This window comes from Notothenia rossii, assembly GCF_949606895.1.
Source record: "Notothenia rossii genome assembly, chromosome: 3".
In the NCBI taxonomy this organism is placed as follows: Eukaryota; Metazoa; Chordata; class Actinopteri; order Perciformes; family Nototheniidae; genus Notothenia; species Notothenia rossii.
Window position 1 is genome coordinate 95,581,530 of NC_136901.1, and position 15,340 is coordinate 95,596,869.

Consider the following 15,340-nt stretch of genomic DNA (forward strand, 5'->3'; position numbering starts at 1 on the left):
TATTGTTTCCTCACGGACATATATGTGGTTAACTATAGGCCTACATATTGTGTGCCCTCCTGGCTTCTTTCTCTTTTCTTCCCGGACTGCAACCGGACAACATGACCCTTTTGCACCTTCGATGCACCGCCTCCGACTCCTATCTCTCGGCACTACAATGTGGAACATATCTTAATACATTGTGACATCTATAAAGCTGAAAGAGAAAAACTACAGGATGAAGTTTCAGAGGCAGAGAGGGAGAGGAGTTGGTGTTCTGGGAACAGAAGGAGTAAGAGCTACCAGAAAGGCACTGTTTACTTTTCTGAGGGAAACTGGGGGAGGAAAAATAATTTAACATTAGGTCAGGAAAGAACATAGATTGTTGTTTTGTTTTATGTTTTTAGTTTATTTATTTGTGATTAGATGATATCATAGATACGTCCATGAGTTAAGACAGGGGTCGGCAACCCGCGGCCCTCGAGCCGCATGCGGCCCTTTAAGCCCTCTGCTCTGGCTCCCTTGAGCTTAGATACAAATAAGAAGAAAATAAAGGTATTTGTAGGACTATTTATATTTTGTTGCATGGTTGAAAATGTTTCGTATCTTGTATTTTGAGGTGATACTGTGACACATAAATAAAAAACAAAACGGTTTTAATTAGGTCAACTAAAATATGCGTCACATCCTGCTACGGTCCCGCGCGAGCGCCTTTTCCTGCGGGTGAATAACCTGACCCCCGGCTCCATGAGCGAACTATGGATAAATCAAAGAAAAATAAAGTACCGGAGGAACACAGGATTTAATTCTGTGTGGACAGAGTTATCTGCTTTCCCAGCAAACGATGCTGGTTTACCGGTATGTTTGATATGTAGAGAGAAGTTGTCAGCAGAAGTGCTGCAGCCTTTACGTATCGAGGAACAACACGGGAGAGGAAGACAGCTGACGATCTTCAGTCATAATTCAATGGGGTATGTAATTTATTTCAGAAAACACTTTTTGTTATATTCCATGGAATGCTCTTAACGTCCCGATAGCAATGAATATATTAAATGCTTTGACAATAAATACATACACAAAGTAATCTCTGGAAGCCGTAGCGCTGTAAAAAGCACGACCAATCATCTGAGCCGGCTAAAGTAACTGGATGTAACCTGCCTGTCAGCCTTCTGTCTGTGCACAAACTGATCTCGTGCCCTCATTGGTGATGTGCGCGTTCGTGTGTGTTAGAGGAGGGACTCTGTGAGGAAGTCTGAAGGAAGAGGCAGATTTTTTCCGGTTGTGTATTTTCAAACTCTAGCGCACTCGAGCTGGTTTCTCCATTCTTACCTACCCCACCTTTAATTCTTTTTAGGGTGCAGCTATATGTTTTATTTATTTCAAAATCGGCCCATTTTAATTATATATTTGTTTCCTCCAAATGTGCAGATGACTCCCCAAGTGCTGTGTTTAATTTATTTTAAATTAGGCCTCTGTATTATTTTGAATTCTCCTTATAGGAGTTCTCTGTTTCTTATTAGAGGTTAACAGTTTTATATAACTTAATAAATAGCCTAATACATGCAAAAAAACTGTAGTTTCTGTCTGATATAACAATAAATACAACTTTATTAGCTATGAAATATGTTTTGCGGCTCCAGACAATTAATTTGTGTTGGCAACAGGAGCAAAATGGCTCTTTTGGTCAAAAAGGTTGCAGACCTCTGAGTTAAGAGATGGAATGATAAGATGATTCACATTCATGTCCAGTAGGTGGCGGCCTGCACCTTCAAGCTGTTTGCAATCCGCCAACAACCGAGAGAAGAAGTTGAAGAAGAGCCTCCGTTAGCTTCTCTCGGCTAGCAGCTATTAGCTCCACTTCCGGCAGGTTATCGTCTCTAAAACTACACCTTTCTGCTCTAAACGTTTGACTTGTGACTTCGTTTCTTCACGAACACACTGCGGTCCTATCTCTCCAGATCCCCGGGTTTATTTCTAGGTGAGAATAAGCTTTATTTCTGTCCGTGGTTAGCCGCATGCTAACTGTTTTGATGCTAAAGCTGTTATGGTAACATCTGTATTAAAACTACAGATATAAGATGAGATATCCTCTATTCATCCTTGATTATAGACTACAACAAACCACGTGTTTCACAACTCTTCATTCTTTATATTTCAGGTGTTTAAAAGGTATATTCACTTCCTTTGTGTGTCTCTTACTTTCGTGTCTCCATGTATTTCCCTCAGTTTAAACTTCAAACTGTTTCTGCAGCTCTTAACATTACATTGAATAAACAATAAGGCATTACTTTGTGTTAAATCTGACTCTATACATCTTTGTATTATAGCTTAATATCATGTTTAATCCAGGGGGAAGCCTTACATAATAATAATGCTCTTTATCTGTAGAGCAGATTTCAGATCAAACTACTCAAAGCAAACATCACAGAGAATACAGTTACCAGCCAAGGTCAAACAAACACACCTCAAATAGACATTTAAACATACATTTAGATTAAAGTCTCTACGATAAGATAGTGCTTTAAAAGGAGGATAGTGCACAATCAGGGGACAGTGATTAGTGCGTTAAGTCAAAGTCAGCTTTATGGTCAAAATGTCTACATGTGTTATACAGACGTCTTGAGATACCGTTTCCCGCAGTCACACAGTGAGAGGAGGAGAGAGGAGGAGAGAGGGAGGGAGGGAGAAAGGGAGTTCAGCATCCTGACCCTAAAGCCGTTCAGCATCCTCTCAGCGGCTCCTGGTCACACTGAAATCAGGGATGATCCTCTTTGCTGTTATATATATTTATTTGTTGTCAGTATGAAAGCAAACAAATACAATTGAGTCCAAATGGCAAAGCTGGAAATGTAGAAGTCATTACCCACTCGTTCCACATTTATCCAACATGTTATTACACCCCTTTATTATGTTTACGTACTGGTCGTGGTGAGACCTAATTCAAGTCTTCAGTCCACCCCGATGTACCTGGATCCTTCTAGTTCCCCTCCATTAGCCTGCCTCACTGCTGCAGAGACACACCATGGCATCAGCTCGGCACCAAAGGATCATCCTGACACTATATTGATTTAGAAGGGTCATCATCATCATCATCATCATCATCATCAATAAACACATCTGTAAATGCTCCAGAGTGAGTCAAGAGGTAGTTTTCATCTGTAGTCCCGGGACAGGTGCTGCTAGTCACCCTAAACACAACCTTTAAGATAACAGAATAGAATCAGGAAGAACAACAACACAGAGATCAGAGAGCAAGAAGGTAACTGATTTTCCCCATCAGGGTTTTCATAGGGATTGAAATGAACTTTGATGCGACTTGTTCTCTGGTTGTTTCTGGGATTCGGTCCCATGGTTGATCAGCATAAACAGAACCTTTAGACCGACTGAAATACGTCCTCCTGAGTGGAATAATATCCTCTCACTGCACCTGTTGTTTACCTGTATGGTGATAAACTGAGGAGGCGAGGCCGTGGATCATCTGGTACAGAAGGCCAGCTGTCATGTTTCATGATGATTCTCCACACGTTGTATTTTGAAGTATGGGGCAGTGATGTGGTCTTGACAAGCCTTTCTCTAAACACTCCAGAACCCCTCTTTCTGTGGGTCAGATTTCACATCTCTGTCTTCCCGACACCTTCTGTCCTCACTTCAGACAGAGACAGATTATCCTCAATAACAGGTTTTTAACTGGGATATCAATGACATAATATGTTCTCTGATTGTTGCACCTGTTGTTTACCTGTATGGTGATAAAGTCTCTGAGAGGAGGTGAGGCCGTGGAGGATCTGGTACAGATGATGATTCTCCACACGTTGTATTTTTGAAGTATTGGCAGTGATGAGAATACGCTATGTGTTCTTGAAAAGCCTCCAGTACCTCTTTCTGTGGGTCAGATTTCACATCTCTGTCTTCCCGACACCTTCTTTCCTCAGTTCCTCGTCCCATCATGTCTCAGAACTACCCGTACAGACCTCCGCCCGCCGACTCCGATCTCAGACCCGTTCCTGGACCATACGGATCTTCAGACCGACGCCACGCCTCCTCTTCCACCACCCCGTCGTCTTCAGACTTTTACAGGCCGCCTCCAGAGTCCATCCTGCCTCCTCCCTCGTCCTCCAGAGGTTCCTCCTGGTCTCAGGACGGGGCTCTGAGCATCCTGAACAGCTGTGGACTGGAACCAGAAGACCTCGCTCTTCTTGCTGAACTTCCAGAAGACGTCCTGACCGTCGAATCCCTTCCTCAAGTCCTCAAGCAGATCAAGGGAAAGAGGGGCACCGTGAGACCTTCGAATACTCCTTCCTCCTCTTCCTCTTCTTCTTATCCACCCAGATCCTCTACCACCACAAGCAACTGGGATCCTCCCCGCAACCAGTACCCACAGAGCCACTTAACACCCGGTAATCTTTTACCGGAACTGGATCGCTGGGGGAATCCCATCACCTTCAACTCACCATCGTCATCCTCGTCCTCCAGCTACCAGGTGGACTTCAAACCAGGAGCTTCTGGGAAGACGGGCAGAAACGCCAGTCAATTTTCCCCTAAAGACTACAACCATGGACCCTCTGAGTTCGGCAAGAAGGCCGGTGGTCCATCTGTCTCTCAAGACTACAACTACGGACCAGGACCTTCTGATTTTGGTAAGATGGGTAGAGATGCAGGTCCAGTTTCCTCTCTAGACTACGACTCCAGACCTTCTGAGTTCGGCAAGAAAGTTGCTGGTCCAGTTGTATCTCAAGACTACAACTACGACTCCAGACCTTCTGATTTTGGCAACACGGCAAGAGATGCCAGTCTATTTTCCCCGAAAGACTACAACTACAGAACCTCTGATTATGTTCAGTCGAGCAGAGACGCCGCTCCACTTTCCTCTCTAGACTACAAACACGAATCTGGACCTTCTGATTACGGTAAGACGGGCCGATACGCCAGTCCAGTTTCTTCTTTAGACTATAACCACGGATCGGCACTGCTTGGTTTTGGTAAGAAAGGCAGCGTCGCCGGTCCAGCTTCTCCTAAAGACTACAACCATGGACCCTCTGAGTTCGGCAAGAAAGCCGGTGGTCCGCTTGTCTCTCAAGGCGACATCTACACACCAGGACCTTCTGATTTTGGTAAGAAAGGCAGCGTCTCCGGTCCAGTTTCCTCGCAGGTCCGACCCTCTTTCGGCTCTGCGGGATGGGACAAGAAACCCCGTCCTTCCCGTTTCTCTCAGCCGGTTCAGAATTACGGTCCAGTTACTCTTCCTCCTCCTGAAGAGCCGCTTCTGAAACCTGGTTCTGGTCGCGATGGAGGATCTGAGGTTTCTTCCATGATGCCGTCGAAGGAGAAAGCTCTGGATTTCCACGGGAAGTCTCCTCCATTGTTCCCCTACTCTTGCTCTCTGTGTGACATCACTGTGATGTCAGAGAAGGTAAGTAGCACCTGCACCTGGATACCTGAGTCTGATGGGGATGGGGGGGGGGGGTGAGTTAGGAACCAGTGAGACCAGCTTCAGTTATGGTTCTTCTTCTTCTTGTGTTCCAGGTGTGGATTAAACACATCAACGGGCCTCACCATGCAGACGGACAGCTCAACCTGCTGCAGCAGTAAGTTCCTCTCTGTTATATAAGGAATAAAGAACACCTCCTGACCTACCTACCTACCTAGCTAACTCATTAACTACCTGACTGACTGATTGACTGACTGACTGACTGACTGACTGACTGAAGACACTTCACCCCAAATTGCTCCTGTGTAATGTAACTAACTAACCCACTCACTAACTAGCTAACTAACTAACTCTGTTATCTGTTCTGCAGGTTTCCTAACTGGGACTGCCGCATGGATTCAATCAGCAGGTCGGTGTTACAGCACCTTAATGTAGTCTGTATATATTTATACAGCCCTCTGACTACTTCCTGCTCATTAAAGTCGTTTATATAGAGCTTTGGATCATCTTAAATCTATTTTGCCATTTCAGTGCTGACAGCCAATCAGAGAAGAAGAACGTCGAGGCGAAACCCGCCCGGCAACAGACAGCCAATCAGAAGTCCTCCGGTAAAAACAGCCTTTTGTTTTCTATCAGTATTCACAGTACTACCTTCTTTACTGTCCTAAAGTCTTCTCTCTGTGTTCAACAGACTCTCACCCGAAGAAAGCCCCCCAGAAGAAGGTAAAGACTCCGAGAGCACCACAGCTCCTCTACGGACTGAAGTACTTTAATATGTTGTGTTTCCTCACAGGTGTCGGAGAAATGTAAAGTGGTGTGTGTGAAGTTTCCGGCTCAGTCTGTGGACGAGGCGTACCTGAAGAAACTCACCGAACCGTTCGGGAAGATCGTGAAGATCCTCATGTTCCCGTCTCTGGTGAGTCCATCACACAGCAGGGCAGTATAGTCATTTGCCCCTTTTCCACCAAACCGGTTCCAGGGCTGGTTCCGGGCTACAGCCTGATTCAGCTCCGGTTCTTCCTGTTTCCACCGCAGTGGAGCCGGCTCTCAGCACCGAAAACGGATTCTTAGCTGGCCCCACTCGGCTGCCCGGCAAGAACCCAGAACCAAGAACCAATACTCCACGCTTACGTCGGAGGGGGGCGAGATTAACCTGAGCTAACCGTTCATGGCGAGTACGGCAAATGAAAGTTGTAACAAGCAGTAGCGCTGAGCAAAGTGACCAGAACGCAACCACACACACTTCATAAAGTCAGGCAGCACTAACCAGGCTTTGTGTGATTCTGTTTCTTTGTGCCTTACTTTGACCTCCGTTCGCTGTCATTGATCATTGTGGAGAGAGCCAGACGTTTTGTTTTGTATTATAGCAGCTATCGGATGGAATCAATACATGGGCTGCTCAGGTTGTCATGTCCGACTATGTAGAATCATAATGAAAAATACGCCTGTAGAAAACGGCTTATGCCACAATAGGATAGCAACAAGTAGTCAAGATAGTCAGTTTAGCTTCGGATGCTATGCTAACATCAAGGTTCAGGGTTCAACGCTTGTATTAGTCATACGTACAGTAGCTACAGTGTAGTTATGACGATGGAAATCTTAGGTCACAGGCTCCTCCAACAGAGCAACACAACAGAAAGACAGAATCACCCATTTTATACCAGAGAAACTTTCACTACGCCGTTGTGATGCCCTATGATTAAAAGCAACACGATCATCGACCCAACGCAGTCCCCCGTTGTTGTTGTTGCTGTTGCTGTTGTTGTGAGCGGCATTGGGGAGAAAATCTGCGACGTAAGCGATGACGCAGCAGCGGCAGCACCAGTTGGGCTCTGAGCAGTGGAAACACAAGTGCTGCTACAGAGAAGAACCAGTTCTGAACCAGAAGAGCACAGAGCTAGAACTGGAAGTAGTTTGGTGGAAGAGGGGCCTATGAGCTGCAGACAGACCATCATGTAGCTTTTTAAATGTTATTGTTTTGTGAACCAGGCGTTTGTGGAGCTGGGCTCGGCGGACCAGGCCAGGGATTTGGTGAAATATCACGAAAACTTTCCTCTGACTCTGAATGGAGCGGCGATCGAGTTCAAACTGTCCAACACCTTCAGCTTCCTGCAGGTACATTCATCCAATCAGACGCTGAGAGATTCATCCAATCAGACACTGAGAGATTCATCCAATCAGACGCTGAGAGATTCATCCAATCAGACGCTGAGGAGCATTATCTTCATTATTACCTTTAGTATCAATGTGACAGATGCTCCATTTGAACAAAGTAATACATACATATGATTACATTACATATATATAAAAAGGGAAAGTTAGAATAAAACAGATCTGGTAGTTTACCTTCACCTGAAACACCAAATACACAACTAACTAAATAACTAACTAACAAACAAACAAAATAACAAACTTAATAACTAACAAATGAACTTACTAAATATCAATATCTCTAGAGAAGTCAGGTAGTTTACCTTCTCCTGAAACACTAACTAACTAACGTAGTCTCTATGTCTCTAGAGAAGTCAGGTAGTTTACCTTCACCTGAAACACTAACTAACTAACGTAGTCTCTATGTCTCTAGAGAAGTCAGGTAGTTTACCTTCACCTGAAACACTAACTAACTAACGTAGTCTCTATGTCTCTAGTGAAGTCAGGTAGTTTACCTTCACCTGAAACACTAACTAACTAACGTAGTCTCTATGTCTCTAGAGAAGTCAGGTAGTTTACCTTCTCCTGAAACACTAACTAACTAACGTAGTCTCTATGTCTCTAGTGAAGTCAGGTAGTTTACCTTCTCCTGAAACACTAACTAACTAACGTAGTCTCTATGTCTCTAGAGAAGTCAGGTAGTTTACCTTCACCTGAAACACTAACTAACTAACGTAGTCTCTATGTCTCTAGAGAAGTCAGGTAGTTTACCTTCACCTGAAACACTAACTAACTAACGTAGTCTCTATGTCTCTAGAGAAGTCAGGTAGTTTACCTTCTCCTGAAACACTAACTAACTAACGTAGTCTCTATGTCTCTAGTGAAGTCAGGTAGTTTACCTTCTCCTGAAACACTAACTAACTAACGTAGTCTCTATGTCTCTAGTGAAGTCAGGTAGTTTACCTTCTCCTGAAACACTAACTAACTAACGTAGTCTCTATGTCTCTAGTGAAGTCAGGTAGTTTACCTTCTCCTGAAACACTAACTAACTAACGTAGTCTCTATGTCTCTAGAGAAGTCAGGTAGTTTACCTTCACCTGAAACACTAACTAACTAACGTAGTCTCTATGTCTCTAGAGAAGTCAGGTAGTTTACCTTCACCTGAAACACTAACTAACTAACGTAGTCTCTATGTCTCTAGAGAAGTCAGGTAGTTTACCTTCACCTGAAACACTAACTAACTAACGTAGTCTCTATGTCTCTAGAGAAGTCAGGTAGTTTACCTTCACCTGAAACACTAACTAACTAACGTAGTCTCTATGTCTCTAGTGAAGTCAGGTAGTTTACCTTCTCCTGAAACACTAACTAACTAACGTAGTCTCTATGTCTCTAGAGAAGTCAGGTAGTTTACCTTCACCTGAAACACTAACTAACTAACGTAGTCTCTATGTCTCTAGAGAAGTCAGGTAGTTTACCTTCACCTGAAACACTAACTAACTAACGTAGTCTCTATGTCTCTAGTGAAGTCAGGTAGTTTACCTTCTCCTGAAACTCCTCCAGATTAATAAAGTTTCCCCTCAGAGCTCTCGGGTGGTGAGTTTCTTCCCGGCACCATCGGGGGACGACAGCCAATCAGATCTTCTGGCCATCGTGAAGCGCTTCGGGGAGCCAATCCTCACCCTGTTCCTGCCCTCCAAGGTGAGGGGAACTGTTATTGTGTATTTACTTCAACAAGGACCATGCATACAAATACATTAATCTCACAGAAGAGAAGAGAGGAATTATGCCAGATTTGATCATATTTATTATCACATAACGAAACATTGCATCATCTCTATCACACAAACAATTATAGGAGCTACAGGTCGTTCAAAAGTGGTGATTGGTCAACAGCTTAGAGATGTCCCGCCCCTTACCCTATCATGTACAATGTGTTGGAGCGCTAGCCAATAGGAGCGTGAGTGTTACGTAGTGATGTCACTATGTTCTGGTAAAAGTATCCACTTCTATCTACGTTTCCTTAGAGATGTCCCGCCCCCTTAGCCTTATCACCTACAATGTGTTCGGCGTGTCCTCTCCTCTCAGACTGAGAGTCCTCTCCTGACACACTGAGAGTCCTCTCCTCTCAGACTGAGAGTCCTCTCCTCTCAGACTGAGAGTCCTCTCCTGACAGACTGAGAGTCCTCTCCTGACAGACTGAGAGTCCTCTCAGACTGAGAGTCCTCTCCTGACACACTGAGAGTCCTCTCCTCTCAGACTGAGAGTCCTCTCCTGACAGACTGAGAGTCCTCTCCTCTCAGACTGAGAGTCCTCTCCTCTCAGACTGAGAGTCCTCTCCTGACACACTGAGAGTCCTCTCCTCTCAGACTGAGAGTCCTCTCCTGACAGACTGAGAGTCCTCTCCTCTCAGACTGAGAGTCCTCTCCTGACACACTGAGAGTCCTCTCCTCTCAGACTGAGAGTCCTCTCCTCTCAGACTGAGAGTCCTCTCCTGACACACTGAGAGTCCTCTCCTCTCAGACTGAGAGTCCTCTCCTGACAGACTGAGAGTCCTCTCCTCTCAGACTGAGAGTCCTCTCCTGACACACTGAGAGTCCTCTCCTCTCAGACTGAGAGTCCTCTCCTGTCAGACTGAGAGTCCTCTCCTCTCAGACTGAGAGTCCTCTCCTGACAGACTGAGAGTCCTCTCCTCTCAGACTGAGAGTCCTCTCCTGTCAGACTGAGAGTCCTCTCCTCTCAGACTGAGAGTCCTCTCCTGACACACTGAGAGTCCTCTCCTGACAGACTGAGAGTCCTCTCCTGTCAGACTGAGAGTCCTCTCCTCTCAGACTGAGAGTCCTCTCCTGACAGACTGAGAGTCCTCTCCTCTCAGACTGAGAGTCCTCTCCTGACAGACTGAGAGTCCTCTCCTGACAGACTGAGAGTCCTCTCCTCTCAGACTGAGAGTCCTCTCCTGACAGACTGAGAGTCCTCTCCTCTCAGACTGAGAGTCCTCTCCTGACACACTGAGAGTCCTCTCCTGACAGACTGAGAGTCCTCTCCTCTCAGACTGAGAGTCCTCTCCTGACACACTGAGAGTCCTCTCCTCTCAGACTGAGAGTCCTCTCCTGACAGACTGAGAGTCCTCTCCTGACAGACTGAGAGTCCTCTCCTCTCAGACTGAGAGTCCTCTCCTGACAGACTGAGAGTCCTCTCCTCTCAGACTGAGAGTCCTCTCCTGACACACTGAGAGTCCTCTCCTGACACACTGAGAGTCCTCTCCTGTCAGACTGAGAGTCCTCTCCTCTCAGTCTGAGAGTCCTCTCCTGACAGACTGAGAGTCCTCTCCTCTCAGTCTGAGAGTCCTCTCCTGACACACTGAGAGTCCTCTCCTGACAGACTGAGAGTCCTCTCCTGAGAGACTGAGAGTCCTCTCCTCTCAGACTGAGAGTCCTCTCCTGACAGACTGAGAGTCCTCTCCTGACAGACTGAGAGTCCTCTCCTCTCAGACTGAGAGTCCTCTCCTGACACACTGAGAGTCCTCTCCTCTCAGACTGAGAGTCCTCTCCTCTCAGACTGAGAGTCCTCTCCTGACAGACTGAGAGTCCTCTCCTGTCAGACTGAGAGTCCTCTCCTCTCAGACTGAGAGTCCTCTCAGACTGAGAGTCCTCTCCTGACAGACTGAGAGTCCTCTCCTCTCAGACTGAGAGTCCTCTCCTGACAGACTGAGAGTCCTCTCCTGACATACTGAGAGTCCTCTCCTGACAGACTGAGAGTCCTCTCCTGACAGACTGAGAGTCCTCTCCTGACAGACTGAGAGTCCTCTCCTCTCAGACTGAGAGTCCTCTCCTGACAGACTGAGAGTCCTCTCCTGACAGACTGAGAGTCCTCTCCTGACACACTGAGAGTCCTCTCCTGTCAGACTGAGAGTCCTCTCCTCTCAGACTGAGAGTCCTCTCCTCTCAGACTGAGAGTCCTCTCCTGACAGACCTCAGACTGAGAGTCCTCTCCTGACAGACTGAGAGTCCTCTCCTCTCAGACTGAGAGTCCTCTCAGACTGAGAGTCCTCTCCTCTCAGACTGAGAGTCCTCTCCTGTCAGACTGAGAGTCCTCTCCTCTCAGACTGAGAGTCCTCTCCTCTCAGACTGAGAGTCCTCTCCTGTCAGACTGAGAGTCCTCTCCTCTCAGACTGAGAGTCCTCTCAGACTGAGAGTCCTCTCCTCTCAGACTGAGAGTCCTCTCCTGACAGACTGAGAGTCCTCTCCTGACAGACTGAGAGTCCTCTCCTCTCAGACTGAGAGTCCTCTCCTCTCAGACTGAGAGTCCTCTCAGACTGAGAGTCCTCTCCTGACAGACTGAGAGTCCTCTCCTCTCAGACTGAGAGTCCTCTCAGACTGAGAGTCCTCTTCTGAGAGCCTGAGAGTCCTCTCCTCTCAGACTGAGAGTCCTCTCCTGACAGACTGAGAGTCCTCTCCTCTCAGACTGAGAGTCCTCTCAGACTGAGAGTCCTCTCCTCTCAGACTGAGAGTCCTCTCAGACTGAGAGTCCTCTCCTGACAGACTGAGAGTCCTCTCCTCTCAGACTGAGAGTCCTCTCCGGACAGACTGAGAGTCCTCTCCTCTCAGACTGAGAGTCCTCTCAGACTGAGAGTCCTCTCCTGACAGACTGAGAGTCCTCTCCTGACAGACTGAGAGTCCTCTCCTGACAGACTGAGAGTCCTCTCCTCTCAGACTGAGAGTCCTCTCCTGACAGACTGAGAGTCCTCTCCTCTCAGACTGAGAGTCCTCTCCTGACATACTGAGAGTCCTCTCCTGACAGACTGAGAGTCCTCTCCTGACAGACTGAGAGTCCTCTCCTGACAGACTGAGAGTCCTCTCCTGACACACTGAGAGTCCTCTCCTCTCAGTCTGAGAGTCCTCTCCTGACAGACTGAGAGTCCTCTCCTGACAGACTGAGAGTCCTCTCCTGACAGACTGAGAGTCCTCTCCTCTCAGACTGAGAGTCCTCTCCTGACACACTGAGAGTCCTCTCCTGACAGACTGAGAGTCCTCTCCTCTCAGACTGAGAGTCCTCTCCTGACACACTGAGAGTCCTCTCCTGACAGACTGAGAGTCCTCTCCTCTCAGACTGAGAGTCCTCTCCTGACAGACTGAGAGTCCTCTCCTCTCAGACTGAGAGTCCTCTCCTCTCAGACTGAGAGTCCTCTCCTCTCAGACTGAGAGTCCTCTCAGACTGAGAGTCCTCTCCTGACAGACTGAGAGTCCTCTCCTGACAGACTGAGAGTCCTCTCCTCTCAGACTGAGAGTCCTCTCAGACTGAGAGTCCTCTCCTGACAGACTGAGAGTCCTCTCCTCTCAGACTGAGAGTCCTCTCAGACTGAGAGTCCTCTCCGGACAGACTGAGAGTCCTCTCCTCTCAGACTGAGAGTCCTCTCAGACTGAGAGTCCTCTCCTCTCAGACTGAGAGTCCTCTCCTGACAGACTGAGAGTCCTCTCCTGACAGACTGAGAGTCCTCTCCTGACAGACTGAGAGTCCTCTCCTGACAGACTGAGAGTCCTCTCCTGACAGACTGAGAGTCCTCTCCTCTCAGACTGAGAGTCCTTTCCTGACAGACTGAGAGTCCTCTCCTGTCAGACTGAGAGTCCTCTCCTCTCAGCCTGAGAGTCCTCTCCTCTCAGACTGAGAGTCCTCTCCTCTCAGACACAGAGTCCTCTCCTCTCAGACACAGAGTCCTCTCCTGACACACTGAGAGTCCTCTCCTCTCAGTCTGAGAGTCCTCTCCTGACAGACTGAGAGTCCTCTCCTCTCAGACTGAGAGTCCTCTCCTGACAGACTGAGAGTCCTCTCCTGACAGACTGAGAGTCCTCTCCTCTCAGACTGAGAGTCCTCTCCTGACACACTGAGAGTCCTCTCCTCTCAGTCTGAGAGTCCTCTCCTGACAGACTGAGAGTCCTCTCCTGACAGACTGAGAGTCCTCTCCTCTCAGACTGAGAGTCCTCTCCTGACACACTGAGAGTCCTCTCCTGACAGACTGAGAGTCCTCTCCTCTCAGACTGAGAGTCCTCTCCTGACAGACTGAGAGTCCTCTCCTCTCAGACTGAGAGTCCTCTCCTGACAGACTGAGAGTCCTCTCCTGACATACTGAGAGTCCTCTCCTGACAGACTGAGAGTCCTCTCCTGACAGACTGAGAGTCCTCTCCTGACAGACTGAGAGTCCTCTCCTCTCAGACTGAGAGTCCTCTCCTGACACACTGAGAGTCCTCTCCTGTCAGACTGAGAGTCCTCTCCTCTCAGACTGAGAGTCCTCTCAGACTGAGAGTCCTCTCCTGACAGACTGAGAGTCCTCTCCTGACAGACTGAGAGTCCTCTCCTCTCAGACTGAGAGTCCTCTCCTGACAGACTGAGAGTCCTCTCCTGACATACTGAGAGTCCTCTCCTGACAGACTGAGAGTCCTCTCCTGACAGACTGAGAGTCCTCTCCTGACAGACTGAGAGTCCTCTCCTCTCAGACTGAGAGTCCTCTCCTGACACACTGAGAGTCCTCTCCTGTCAGACTGAGAGTCCTCTCCTCTCAGACTGAGAGTCCTCTCCTGACAGACTGAGAGTCCTCTCCTGTCAGACTGAGAGTCCTCTCCTCTCAGACTGAGAGTCCTCTCAGACTGAGAGTCCTCTCCTCTCAGACTGAGAGTCCTCTCCTGACAGACTGAGAGTCCTCTCCTCTCAGACTGAGAGTCCTCTCCTCTCAGACTGAGAGTCCTCTCAGACTGAGAGTCCTCTCCTGACAGACTGAGAGTCCTCTCCTGACAGACTGAGAGTCCTCTCCTCTCAGACTGAGAGTCCTCTCAGACTGAGAGTCCTCTCCTGACAGACTGAGAGTCCTCTCCTCTCAGACTGAGAGTCCTCTCAGACTGAGAGTCCTCTCCGGACAGACTGAGAGTCCTCTCCTCTCAGACTGAGAGTCCTCTCAGACTGAGAGTCCTCTCCTGACAGACTGAGAGTCCTCTCCTGACAGACTGAGAGTCCTCTCCTGACAGACTGAGAGTCCTCTCCTCTCAGACTGAGAGTCCTCTCAGACTGAGAGTCCTCTCCTGACAGACTGAGAGTCCTCTCCTCTCAGACTGAGAGTCCTCTCAGACTGAGAGTCCTCTCCTGACAGACTGAGAGTCCTCTCCTCTCAGACTGAGAGTCCTTTCCTGACAGACTGAGAGTCCTCTCAGACTGAGAGTCCTCTCCTGACAGACTGAGAGTCCTCTCCTGTCAGACTGAGAGTCCTCTCCTGACAGACTGAGAGTCCTCTCCTGACAGACTGAGAGTCCTCTCCTGACAGACTGAGAGTCCTCTCCTCTCAGACTGAGAGTCCTCTCCTGACAGACTGAGAGTCCTCTCCTGACAGACTGAGAGTCCTCTCCTCTCAGACTGAGAGTCCTCTCCTGACACACTGAGAGTCCTCTCCTGACAGACTGAGAGTCCTCTCCTCTCAGTCTGAGAGTCCTCTCCTCTCAGTCTGAGAGTCCTCTCCTGACACACTGAGAGTCCTCTCCTGACAGACTGAGAGTCCTCTCCTCTCAGACTGAGAGTCCTCTCAGACTGAGAGTCCTCTCCTGACAGACTGAGAGTCCTCTCCTGACAGACTGAGAGTCCTCTCCTCTCAGACTGAGAGTCCTCTCCTGACACACTGAGAGTCCTCTCCTGACAGACTGAGAGTCCTCTCCTCTCAGACTGAGAGTCCTCTCCTGACAGACTGAGAGTCCTCTCCTCTCAGACTGAGAGTCCTCTCCTGACAGACTGAGAGTCCTCTCCTGA

The 15,340-nt window shown here is 48.0% G+C and overlaps 1 protein-coding gene across 2 annotated transcripts in view; it reads left to right on the forward strand.

Annotated features, from left to right (window-relative positions):
• Positions 1-794: 794 nt before the first annotated feature.
• The window catches only part of matr3l1.1 (matrin 3-like 1.1), a 41,238-nt gene continuing 26,692 nt past the window's right edge, over positions 795-15,340 (forward strand). The window contains exons 1-9 of one of the 2 annotated variants that reach the window (XM_079671882.1): positions 795-950; positions 3,912-5,389; positions 5,503-5,564; positions 5,778-5,816; positions 5,939-6,015; positions 6,099-6,130; positions 6,201-6,323; positions 7,397-7,522; positions 9,140-9,256. In XM_079671882.1, the coding sequence (XP_079528008.1) occupies positions 3,926-5,389; positions 5,503-5,564; positions 5,778-5,816; positions 5,939-6,015; positions 6,099-6,130; positions 6,201-6,323; positions 7,397-7,522; positions 9,140-9,256 (2,040 nt within the window). In that variant the 5' untranslated portion in view covers positions 795-950; positions 3,912-3,925. Of the gene's footprint in view, positions 951-1,739; positions 1,958-3,911; positions 5,390-5,502; positions 5,565-5,777; positions 5,817-5,938; positions 6,016-6,098; positions 6,131-6,200; positions 6,324-7,396; positions 7,523-9,139; positions 9,257-15,340 lie in introns of those variants that run through there. The other variant, XM_079671881.1, reaches the window with a different exon arrangement.